This window comes from Bactrocera latifrons, unplaced genomic scaffold (genome assembly GCF_001853355.1).
Source record: "Bactrocera latifrons isolate USDA-ARS-PBARC rearing strain unplaced genomic scaffold, ASM185335v1 scaffold_170, whole genome shotgun sequence".
NCBI classification, from domain to species: Eukaryota; Metazoa; Arthropoda; class Insecta; order Diptera; family Tephritidae; genus Bactrocera; species Bactrocera latifrons.
The window spans coordinates 548474-559552 of NW_017535186.1; the positions used below are offsets into that span (position 1 = coordinate 548474).

At 33.9% G+C, this 11079-nt stretch overlaps 1 protein-coding gene across 1 annotated transcript in view; it reads left to right on the forward strand.

Annotated features, from left to right (window-relative positions):
• Nucleotides 1-6750, forward strand: part of LOC108966833 — an 8708-nt gene extending 1958 nt beyond the window's left edge. The window contains exons 2-4 of the mRNA XM_018929928.1: nt 4792-4902; nt 5965-6348; nt 6455-6750. Coding sequence (XP_018785473.1) covers nt 4792-4902; nt 5965-6348; nt 6455-6610 — 651 coding nt within the window. The 3' untranslated portion in view covers nt 6611-6750. The remainder of the gene's footprint in view (nt 1-4791; nt 4903-5964; nt 6349-6454) is intronic.
• Nucleotides 6751-11079: the final 4329 nt, after the last annotated feature.

The window sequence follows — 11079 nt, forward strand, 5'->3', positions numbered from 1 at the left end:
ATTGAAGGTGAGTAGTGAGATCAATTTCTTTTGCTAGATTCAAACATCTCATTATCCACGATTCGATGCTGAAACAGCGTTTGTAGTTGACCGCCTTTTTTATAGTTCCGTACAAAATTTTGTTCTTACAGTTTAGCAGTTTAGGAAAAAGTTGGATGTAGTTTTGTAACACCCTCTCCTCAATTGAAGGAACACCGGCTTCTGTAAGCAAAGAACTTGTACGTGACGTCGGAAATGCACCAAGACTTCTGCGAATGGCGATATGATAGGGACCGGATATAAGCTTGATGTTACTTTTGGCACAATTACCGTAAACTGGAAGACCGTAGTCAATTTTTGATAATATAATAGATTTAGTGATGTTTACGAGGGTGGTACTATGAATTAAACTATGTTTGGATGATAGATCTTTACAATATTCAAACGAGAAATTAAACAGTTTCTAATGTAGTTACAGTGCACTTTAAAACTGGGTTTTYTAACAAAGAATACACCAAGTATTTTAAGTCTRTCGACAGTTTCAATAATTGTATTATTGTAACTTATACTGTTACAACTGAGTTTTTTGCACATGTGGAATAGCTTACACTTTTTGAATGATAATTGGGCTCCTGATAGTTCAGACCAGTCTGAGATATCGGAGAGGATCTCGGAAAAGTGTTTTTTTACAATATTTAAATCTTTTATCTTAGTAAATATAAGAACATYATCAGCATACACTATATGATCAATATGATTATACTATTTCAAAATGTTACTGATAGCATTGAAAGCTATAATAAACAGCGTTACAGAAAGGGGCGATCCTTGTGGGATGCCGTTAGTAAAATTAAAAATCTTAGAATATATGTTGTTAGTTTTGGCTCTTAGTCTTCGGTTGGTTTAATGAAATTAAACATTTTTTTTCCTGACCTTCCATTATGTTAGCTGTTCTAATACTACGTGCGCCCCTACTCGATCAAAACCTTTTTCGAAGTCTAAGCTTAAGACTGAGATATGCTTTTTCGTAGATAGTGTAATCGAAGCGTTATGATCGAAGTAAAGAAGGGCATCCATGGTACTATGACCATTTTTGAAGGCGACYTGGTGTTGGCTGATTAGATTATTTTTTAGAGCGAGCCACATGATGTGTTTGGAAATCTTTTTTTCGATCACCTTTCCCATACAGGGAATTAAGGATATGGGTCTGTAGCTTGAAATGGATGTATTTGGCTTGTTAGGCTTGAGAATAGGAACGACTGTGACAGTTTTCCAAGTTTGTGGATACACACCTTTTTCGAAAATGTTATTATAAAGGAACAAGAGCCGAGATTGAAGTCCAACTGGAAGATTTTTTAACATGTCGTAAGAAATCCGGTCAAAGTCAGGGGTTTTACCTTTCATTGAGGTGAGTGTTGAATTAAGCTCATCATATGTTATTGGGAATGCTAGTGTTTTTGCTGTGGGAGATGGATTACAATGGTATGCTGAGTTAAAATATCTCAGTTTTTYGGATACGAAACGTTGGTGAAAGTTTGTGTCGCTGGAGTATTGGGACCAATTTGAGGCAAAACGATTTGCAATTTCGAATGGGTGAGAAATAGAGTTGCCATTTTCCACCAAAAGTTTAATTTGGGATGGGGTGTAGGGTCCTAAAAGCGTTTTGATTATGGACCAAATTTGTTTTTGATTACTAGATGGGTTTATATTATTCGTTAAATTTTCAAAGTTTGAGCACTTAGCTTCTTTCAATTTTCTCCTAAAGCTGGCATTGGCTTTTTTGGAACTAATGAGATTAGCTGTAGACCGACTTCTCTTGAACATTTCCCAAGCATTTTGTTTAATATTTCTAAAATTTTGGAGATCTGGGTTCCACCACGGGACAACTTTCCTAACAGGGCGCCAAGTGGTTTGGGGGATGGCATAATGGGCAGCTGAGCGCATACATTTTTGGATAGAAGAGGCTTCTTTGTTTATGTTGATGCTGGTTGGATGTTGTGGGTTTAGCTGCGACGCCAAATATTGGTATTTTTGCCAGTCAGCTCTTTCCAAAATGAACTTCGGTTTTGGGGAGGTTTTAGTGTTAGGTTGTTGTGAAGGAAAAGTTGTCAGAATAGGGAAGTGGTCGCTACAATAGAGRTCTTGAAGAGTTTTGCTGGAAAGTTTGGGTGCCAATGAGGCAGAGCTGGCAWTGACATCGATATGGGTAAGAGTTTGATGCGTGGTTAAGTGAGTTGGTTGATCGTCATTCAAAACGCCTAGATTGTTGTATAAAATGACGTCTTCAACAGATTTGCCCCTTCTGTTGACGGTGGCTGAGCCTCACATAGGGCTCCAAGCATTTAAATCTCCCAACAGAACGATTGGCGTACTGTAACTGTTCAAAATGTTATTAATGTCTCTAGCAGAGAAATGCTGCTGAGGTGGAATGAACATTGAGATAATGGTGGATTTATAGCTTAAATTTACTTCGATTACTATACAGGAAATATCTGAGTTGACAGCAATAAGTTTATGAGGGATTGACTTTTTAATAAGTACACCTATACCTTGCTTTTTATTAGTGTTGGAAGGCAGGTTGTGAAAGTAGCTGTGATATTGTTTAGGGGCCTGGGCGGATTTATTGAATGCCACATGAGTTTCTGCAAGAGATATCAAAGATGGGTTATATTCTTTAATTAGAATTTGAAGGTGATCGTAATTATTGTAATAGCCTTTGATATTCCACTGTAAGATGGAGAAAATTTTGGTGAGAACTGAAAGAGCTAAAGCTATTTATTTATTTTTTATTGAGTTAGTCATATCAGTATTGGGTGCTAATGAAGAGTTTAATTGTAGAATTGAGTTATTGAGAGATTCGGAGGGAAAAAAGTTAGAATGGGTTAAATTAATTTCTGTCGGTGAGTTTAAAGTTGTGTTTGGTTGAGTAGAAGAGCTTTCGTGCGTGTTGTTTTCTGAGTAAGTTTTAGTGAATTATTATCTGAGATCGTTTGTGTGAAGTTTGAGTGCGGAGAGAGGCTTGTTTGTGATCTTAGGCTTGAATTGTTGTTGGTAGGTGAGTGTTCATTAAAACTGGTTTTTGAGTGATTTATTGGTGGAGTCATTTCTGTGGTCGTTTGTGTGGGGTTTGAGTTAGAAGTGAAAGAGGAGGTAGAAGGAACTGATGATTGTAATTCAGTTTTTTGTTGTGGAYATGTAATTTTTGGAGTTTKGACAGGTTGCTTGAGATTTATTTCTTTACTTTTCCTGTACATATGTTTCTTTGACGATGGTAGAAAATGAATTAGAAGAGGTGATCGGTAAAGGTGTYATATTACTTTCGTTATAAAATTTTATTGCATCGCGCATAGTGCATTTTCTTTCGGTTTTGATGMGTAATATTTCTTTTGATTGGGTGTATTTAGAGCAAGTATTTGACGAGGAGGGGTGATCATTTGCGCAGTTAACGCAGTATTTACGTGTGCGAGCTTCGGGGTGTGCGGGGGGAGGTAGATATTTTTTTGCGATCGTGGTGTTGTTTACTAGAAGCAGGAAGCTGCCGTCACGGAATTCGGATATAGACACGATGTCATTGCTAATCACTTGTCAAATTATGGACCTGTCGGATTGACCTGGATATGAGCTTAAAACCTTCCTCGCTTTGTTCAATAATATGGAGTTTATCTTTGAGGATGACAAGGCTAACTATGAAAATTGTCCCTTTCTGAGAACTATCAATTATTTGATTTATTTAGATAAATTTCGAGCTAACATAGTTCAGATTTTCGCTATGTCCATAACTCTTCCTGCTTCAACTATCAATCTCCTTAAATCTAATAGAGAAAAGTGCTGCCATTTTAAGAATGAAAGTGTCGTATTTTTCGGATATGATTTAAACACTCTGGTAACCCCTGCATAGACTGCCCTCTGATTCGATTCGATTTAATTTTCTGACGTTACAAATATTGTTTTATTTTAATTCTGATTACCAACTTACTGGTGCTCTATATGTAAGGATAGGTCTAATGACGGCCGTGACTGCATTACATTTTAGGCCCCAGTTCCCKCTGAGTATTTTTTTGTTCGCCGTCGTCATATTATCTTTCTAAATATGTTTCTTAATATTAATTTTCCAGTTCAGTTTGGTATCTATTTCAACTTCCAAATAGTTTGTTGTGAAGGACAGAGAACTTGTAGTATCACCGACTGAGGGAAGTTGAAAGTGAGGTACTGGAATGTATGTTGAGTAAATAGATATCATTTTAGAAAAGCCAAAAGCTTAGAACAAAAATTTTAATAAAGAATAGTTAAAAGTACTAAATTGTCACCTAAAGTTGGTTTTCAGAATTGCTTGCTCACAATGAACTAAAATGTACAATTTGTTATTTCCGAATTGTAACTGCAACGAATTTTAAAATTAAGTACGTATACGTAAAAATGCGTGAAAAGTTATTTGAGTACATCTAGTACTCTACCAACACATATACTAATTACATACATATGTACATTCTATACACATGTGCACATATACATGTTTGACATTTGGTTTCTTTTCTGGCGCTCATATGCTGAAATGCTCTGACAGAAGTCAACAAAAGGTTACATAAATTTAATAATACAATTGACGAAGAGTCCATTGATCATATCTAGCAAAAAGAATGAATGGAAGTGAACGCACCGCCATGTACCATGTATATACATATGTAAGAAATGTGTATATGATAGACATCTTCTCTTGTATTGCGTCACAAGAACTAATGCATGTATACATATATTATATTTGAATATTCATTTTATGCCTTGATTGTTGTTTTTTTCTTGTTTTTTTTGCAGATCACCGGCATGTGGTATGGCAGCGAGATCATTATTCATACACAGGATATACCCGGTATATACGAGTATGACAGTTGCGTAATAATTCATCTAAATGATATAACAGAACAAGTGAGTAGCCGATAGATTTTAATCGTATTTTGCACTTTGACTCACAAATGAAGAAGAAAATATAAATACATACATATGTGCTTTTGCTCAAGTCAGTGGTGGCCATATGAATTTAATATTTATTTCATTAGCCTATCAATCGAGTGATAATCAGGAAAATTAGCTATTTCGTATTGGCTAATCGATAATTTTTATTTTGCTCATATACATATCTATTTCATATATTTTTTTATGCACAACTACTTCTCGTAAATATAATTTAATGACTTTTTATATGGGAACAGTAACTTCTACAAAAATTATTTTATATTAAAGATAATTTAAAATTTGTATGTCCTGAAAATTCGCAAAAAAACCAAAAAGACTCGGCGATGGACCGAAAAGTTCCCATAAATTAAAAAGAAATATATATTTTTTTCCTCTAAGTTCTATTGTATTTTTTCAAATATACTTCAGTTTCGACGATTAATTCCGAAAAAACAATTTTGTCATTTTTCATAGACTAAAATCATGGTCAACATATTTTTTTTTTATTTTTTTGTAAATTCAGAGATTAATTTTTTCGATGCACATGTGGCCACTAAAGAATTGTTGCCACTTTTTGGAATCAGTGCTCACTTTTCCATAAAAGAAAGTGCTCCATTAACACCGCAAAACCGTCTTTATCCATTTTGTTCTTCGAAATACCAAAGCGTGCTTAAAAGGTGTACCGGAGCGTATGAGTTATATTACAGCAAACATTCTGTTCATTTGTCTGTTTTATCTTGGAACAAAAATTTGAAATATGTTTTTTTTAATATCGATTAGTCATTATGTAATAATTAGTACAAAGACTTTTGTAATTAAAAAATGCTATTGCTTATGAATATCGTGGCCATGGTGAGGAGTTTCTTCCAAATAAAAAWGACATGTGCCGTGGCGGCAATTACAGTTTCTTTCCAATCAAAGTATAGCCCTCTGACATACATATTTGCAAACACTCATTTTATGGTTATTATTACTATTGCTAATATAGTTTATTACAACTACAAAAATGAGTATTGACATGCCGCTGATTTACAGATGCGCAATCATTATAATAATCAACAATACACTCAGCAATATAATCAACGACGTACACAAAGCGGTCAACAACAACAACAGCATATACAAAACACAAACAACGCACGCGATTCACCACGTTACCTCCGACTAATTTGGAGCGAAAGTGAAAAGAACTTGGAGTATATGTTCAATTACACGGAAAGAAGTCCAGGTCTATGGACCAATATAGGGGAACAGCGGGGCTCACTAGTGGCGCTCAACTCTTATAATCAATTTACAGGCACTGTGCAGGTGGTCAAAGCCGTTAATGACCATTTGGTATTGACATTTTGCGGCAATGATATGTCCAGTTCCATATACACGCTGGTCCTTAGTCGAACGGAAAAGGGTCTAAGTATAGAGGTGTGTATGCAGTATTGTTTATGATTATAGATTGTTTATGATTATAGATTTTGTTGCAGAAGGGCATTTCATAATTTATGCATATAAATGATTTATTTGCTTACAGGAGCTGCGTAGTATTCGAAATCTGCTGTCGAGACGCGGCTTACACACGGAGACGATTCGAAAGGTGTGCAGTTCAGCGGCTGCGAGTCCGGCGATAATTCATATTTCCCTTCTAATACTACTTGGAGTATTTGCCATGCTTAAATCCTATTACTAATCCTTGAAATCATTATTGAATTCAAAGTATTTTCGAAGTTTGATATCCCTCCCATTCTTAGTGCCTAAATTCATGCAATAATCTCTATACTTGTACAGCTAATTGTTTTGAAATACATTTCCTAAAACCCATAAAATATACGTTTTCACGTTTTTTAATAATAACAGATATATGTATGTACATATTTACATGTATATTTTTTTGTATTCACACACATATGCATCCACTGGCAACAACATGAATTTTTGACAGCATACAAAGTCTTTTCGAATTGTGGCCAATTAAATTCAATTCAATTAAATTAGACATCGTAAACTCCAGTGTCAGACAGAGTAGGAAGCGATGAGAAATCAACTGTGTCCATACTCACACACATATATACAACGAGATATCTGTGTAGGCGTATGTTGGGTCTAATTAAATTATTTGTGTAACTAATTAAGTTAAGATTACAACACCAACTACATAATGCAGCATTTATGTCCGTCTAAGATTGGATAAACGTACGGACCGAGGCCCATTAAGTAAAACAAGCAATAATTTCCTCTTACGCATAACTGAGTGACGACAGAAAGTCTAGCGGTAGAATATTGAAAAAATGCTATATAAGTATACCCTAGTGGTAGTGAAAAAATTGTGAAAAATTGGCTTAAGTTTCTTGTGGTACAACGTCATTATTAATGAATCCTAAATATAGACGGAATTGTAGATAACCTTGCTGCCACTGTATTATGCTTCTGGCCTAAGGCTATGATCATAGTCAGGCAGCATATAAGARACGAGTTGGCGCATAAAAATAAAAGCTGCAGCGATTCAATTCGGAAATTAATTTCACACGAAATAAACAGTAACAAATTTTTATATTTTTTAATCAGCGGCGTTATAAATGACTAGAGTCTGGGTCTTAAGGCGTCAAAAATATTTTCGTTCTTATCTACATCTAAAACAAATAAGAATAATTTACAATAATATTTAAATTATAAATTTAATATTAAGTATCAATTTTAGGAGCATTTGATTTTGGGTTTTTGGCCAAGGTAAGATATAGTAAGTTTTCGCCAAAATAAAATTTTATAAGCGACATTTTGGTAGATGCATTTAGTTAGTAAATTTCGTTGAATATGATAGTGATATTTATACGCTCATAATAACAATTTTAATTYCACAACTTAASAAGTAAGGAAGAGCTAAGTTGCAAGGATCCAAACCAGGGATGTACTTTCATGTACATAAGGCTTATTAGTTAGTTAGTCTAGGGTAAGTTTTCATCTGATTTTATTCATTCTAAGAAAAAAAATGTACCGTTATTAAGAAAAACACGCTCTCTTAATTCTATTAAGATAACTCACATATTGGCTGATGTATGTGGTATAAAGTCACCCGGAAGTTCGAAAATCTTTTATATACATACATATATTTATACGATTCAATAAATTTTTGATAGCCAGAGGTATTATTGCCAGGAAAGTATTCTGTCTGAATTTCAATTGTATGTCTCACAAATTTACTGATATTTTCGGGAAAAAGTAAATTTTAAGCACTGAATCCACATATAGATTAGCCAGAAGTTTTAACAGATTTGGTTCGATTCGGGCACATTTTACTCATAAGGTGGCCCACCTCAAATAAACTATTCGTGCACAGTTTTGTCCTGTTATAGTTATTCGTTCTTGATTTGTTTACTGGAAAGTGAAAGTTTCAAATGGAGTTTAAAGTTGTGTCATTGTGTTGGGAAGTAGCCGTGGCTGTAGGCGTGGCCAGAGGAATGTCACATACCAAATTATGTTGAAATCATTTGAGCGGGTTTCAAGATATGTGTTCTAAAAGTGGGTGGTGCCACGCCCAACGTCCATTTTTAACACTGTTACATTAAAGTCCTATCATACTATCTTGCGGGTAAATTGTAATGTCTCTAGCGTAGTTAGTTATTGAATTATTGCGCTTTAAGTCAGCTTTTCAGCCATTTATATACCATTGGTAGGAGTTCGCATGGTATTTGTAGTGAATTTGGTCGTTATAGCTTAGGTGGTTTAAGAGATATATACATATAAACTTACTAAAGGGCGGGGCCACTCCCATTTTTCATAAATTACGGCAAATTACATTTCTATTACTTAATTTAATGCTTAGTCATTGTACTTTATTGGTTTTTGGGTAATGACATTTTGTGGGCGTGGCAATGATCCGATTATGCCAATCTACAAAACTTATAATTTTTTTTGCCGAGGAACGCACATATCAAGTTTCATCAAGATAACTCAAGTATACTCAAGCTATAACTTGAGTATAGCGCGGACGGACGGACAGAYAGATAGTCACCCGGACTTCAACTCAACTTGTCGTCCTGATCATTTCTCTATACATAGAAATGTAACTATCTCGCTTAGTTTTCGTAATACGCGCAACCGATAGGAGAGCAAATCTATTATACGAGTTCTTTGTAAAAAAGGTTGTAAGAGTATAAAAAAATTCAAAACATGCTTTATTCAAATTATTACACTTTTATGTCCATTACACTAAATTTACTTAATTAGAGAATYATGCGGATCTCTTTTAATCGAAAAAGTTCGTCGCGCTGGTTAGACTGCATAGCAACTGCCTAACTTTTTTGCATAGCTAAATTTCTGCAGCGAGATTGTTTGTTTACAATAACATTGCCGTAATCTAATCATTATTTTAAAAAATATTCCGYTGATGTCTACCGTATTGGGCAAAGAAATTCCGAAAGTTGTACACTGCGCGAATTTAAAAATTTTCACTAATTGCGATTTTCACCCGAAATCAATTTCACTTGAAAACAGTTGAAACAAATCCAACAGCAAATAAAAACAAGGTATTTAATTTCTCTACAATATCGTCTAGACTTCTATTTTTGTATTATTAATAATTAACATTGAATTTTGTTCCTTTGTATGATACTTATTTTATATGATATACAATACATGTATTATTAAAAAAGAAAGGGCGGCGATTGCAACACGCTAGGGGCACTCTTAAACTTTCACAATAATTGAAAACGAAACCCACGCTGTCATTCTTTATTGACGTCACTAGGCAACATATTTTCTGTCAAAGTCACWTCAAAAAACTATTAGGACGAAATTTTCTTGTTATTTATTTCTTTTAGAGCATTTGATAAATATTTCATAGAATATTAATTTCTTACGTTTGTTTTTTCTTGGTCTCTTAGAATATCGTGAATAATAATATTCAATATCACAAMTTCTTTGACCGAAACTAATGTCCGAACAATTCTCACGGAGTGTACAATCGATTTAAGCTCTAAGCCAATCTATTTTTAAGTACTCTGTTTATTGGGGTAGCCCATGTGGCACCGTGATGATTCTAGGTATGATACATATACATCCATTGTCATAATTATTTTCAAGGCAAATATATTAAACCCAACGCACGTTATAGTGATTTAGTTTTTTTCTACTTAGTTATTTTTTATTACTTTTCAAATATTAAAATGAAGCAAAGATAAACTCTTATTATAATAAATTAACATGCTTCTTAATTTATATAGTGATAAGCATATTGGAGAGTACGTGTTTCATAAATCAACAATTTGTTTCAGTTTCATTTGCAAAAGGTAAAGATAAGTATTGAAAAATAAACTTTAAAATTAGAAAATATTATTTGAAAACATTTATAATGTCCAAATAGCACATTTCTCTTAAATTGACTTAAGCTATTCTTCCATATGACTACAAAATTTAAAATTTTTTATTACAACAGATATCATCGCGAAAAGTGGTGCATCGGGTATAATTTATTACTTATATATTATAACACTCGCTACATACACATTAAATTTGATAATACTGATACACACATCTTATACTCGTAGATGTCAATGTGTTGGAATTTTATCAGTTTTGACTGATGAAGAAAAAGAACTTTATACATTGACAACCTCAATTGTGATTAGTAACAACAAACAAATAAATGTGAGGTGTTCCCAATGGAAGTCACACTTAATTGTTTGATAAGCTCGCAGACATGCCAAATCTTCGGCGATAAGCATGTGCGAGAGGCGTGCAAGTCCGTGCATAACAAACCCTTGAACTTGTTTCCATTATTTGTTTACAAAATAAATAATAGTTGTACTTCTATTGTGTGATATATAAYTTTAGAGCGTTAAGCGTCTTTTCTGTAAATCACAGCAACAATAAGTAAAACAAAACATGTTTTAAAGGAGGRTTCCTAAGTAGGTGTTATAAAATTATTACCTCACCACTTCAGCGTAACGYGTACTTATAACCGTTTACTAGCAAGAASTTTGCAATCAAAAGTGGACACGTAGAAAGCAATTTTATTCATTTATGCCTACAATTTTGCTTGAAGAAATCCAGAATTAATTCACCCAATTGATGAAATCATATGATCGTCTTGTGATTCTAAAAGTTTGTACATACATACATACATAAAACAAAACATGTTTTAAAGGAGGATTCCTAAGTAGG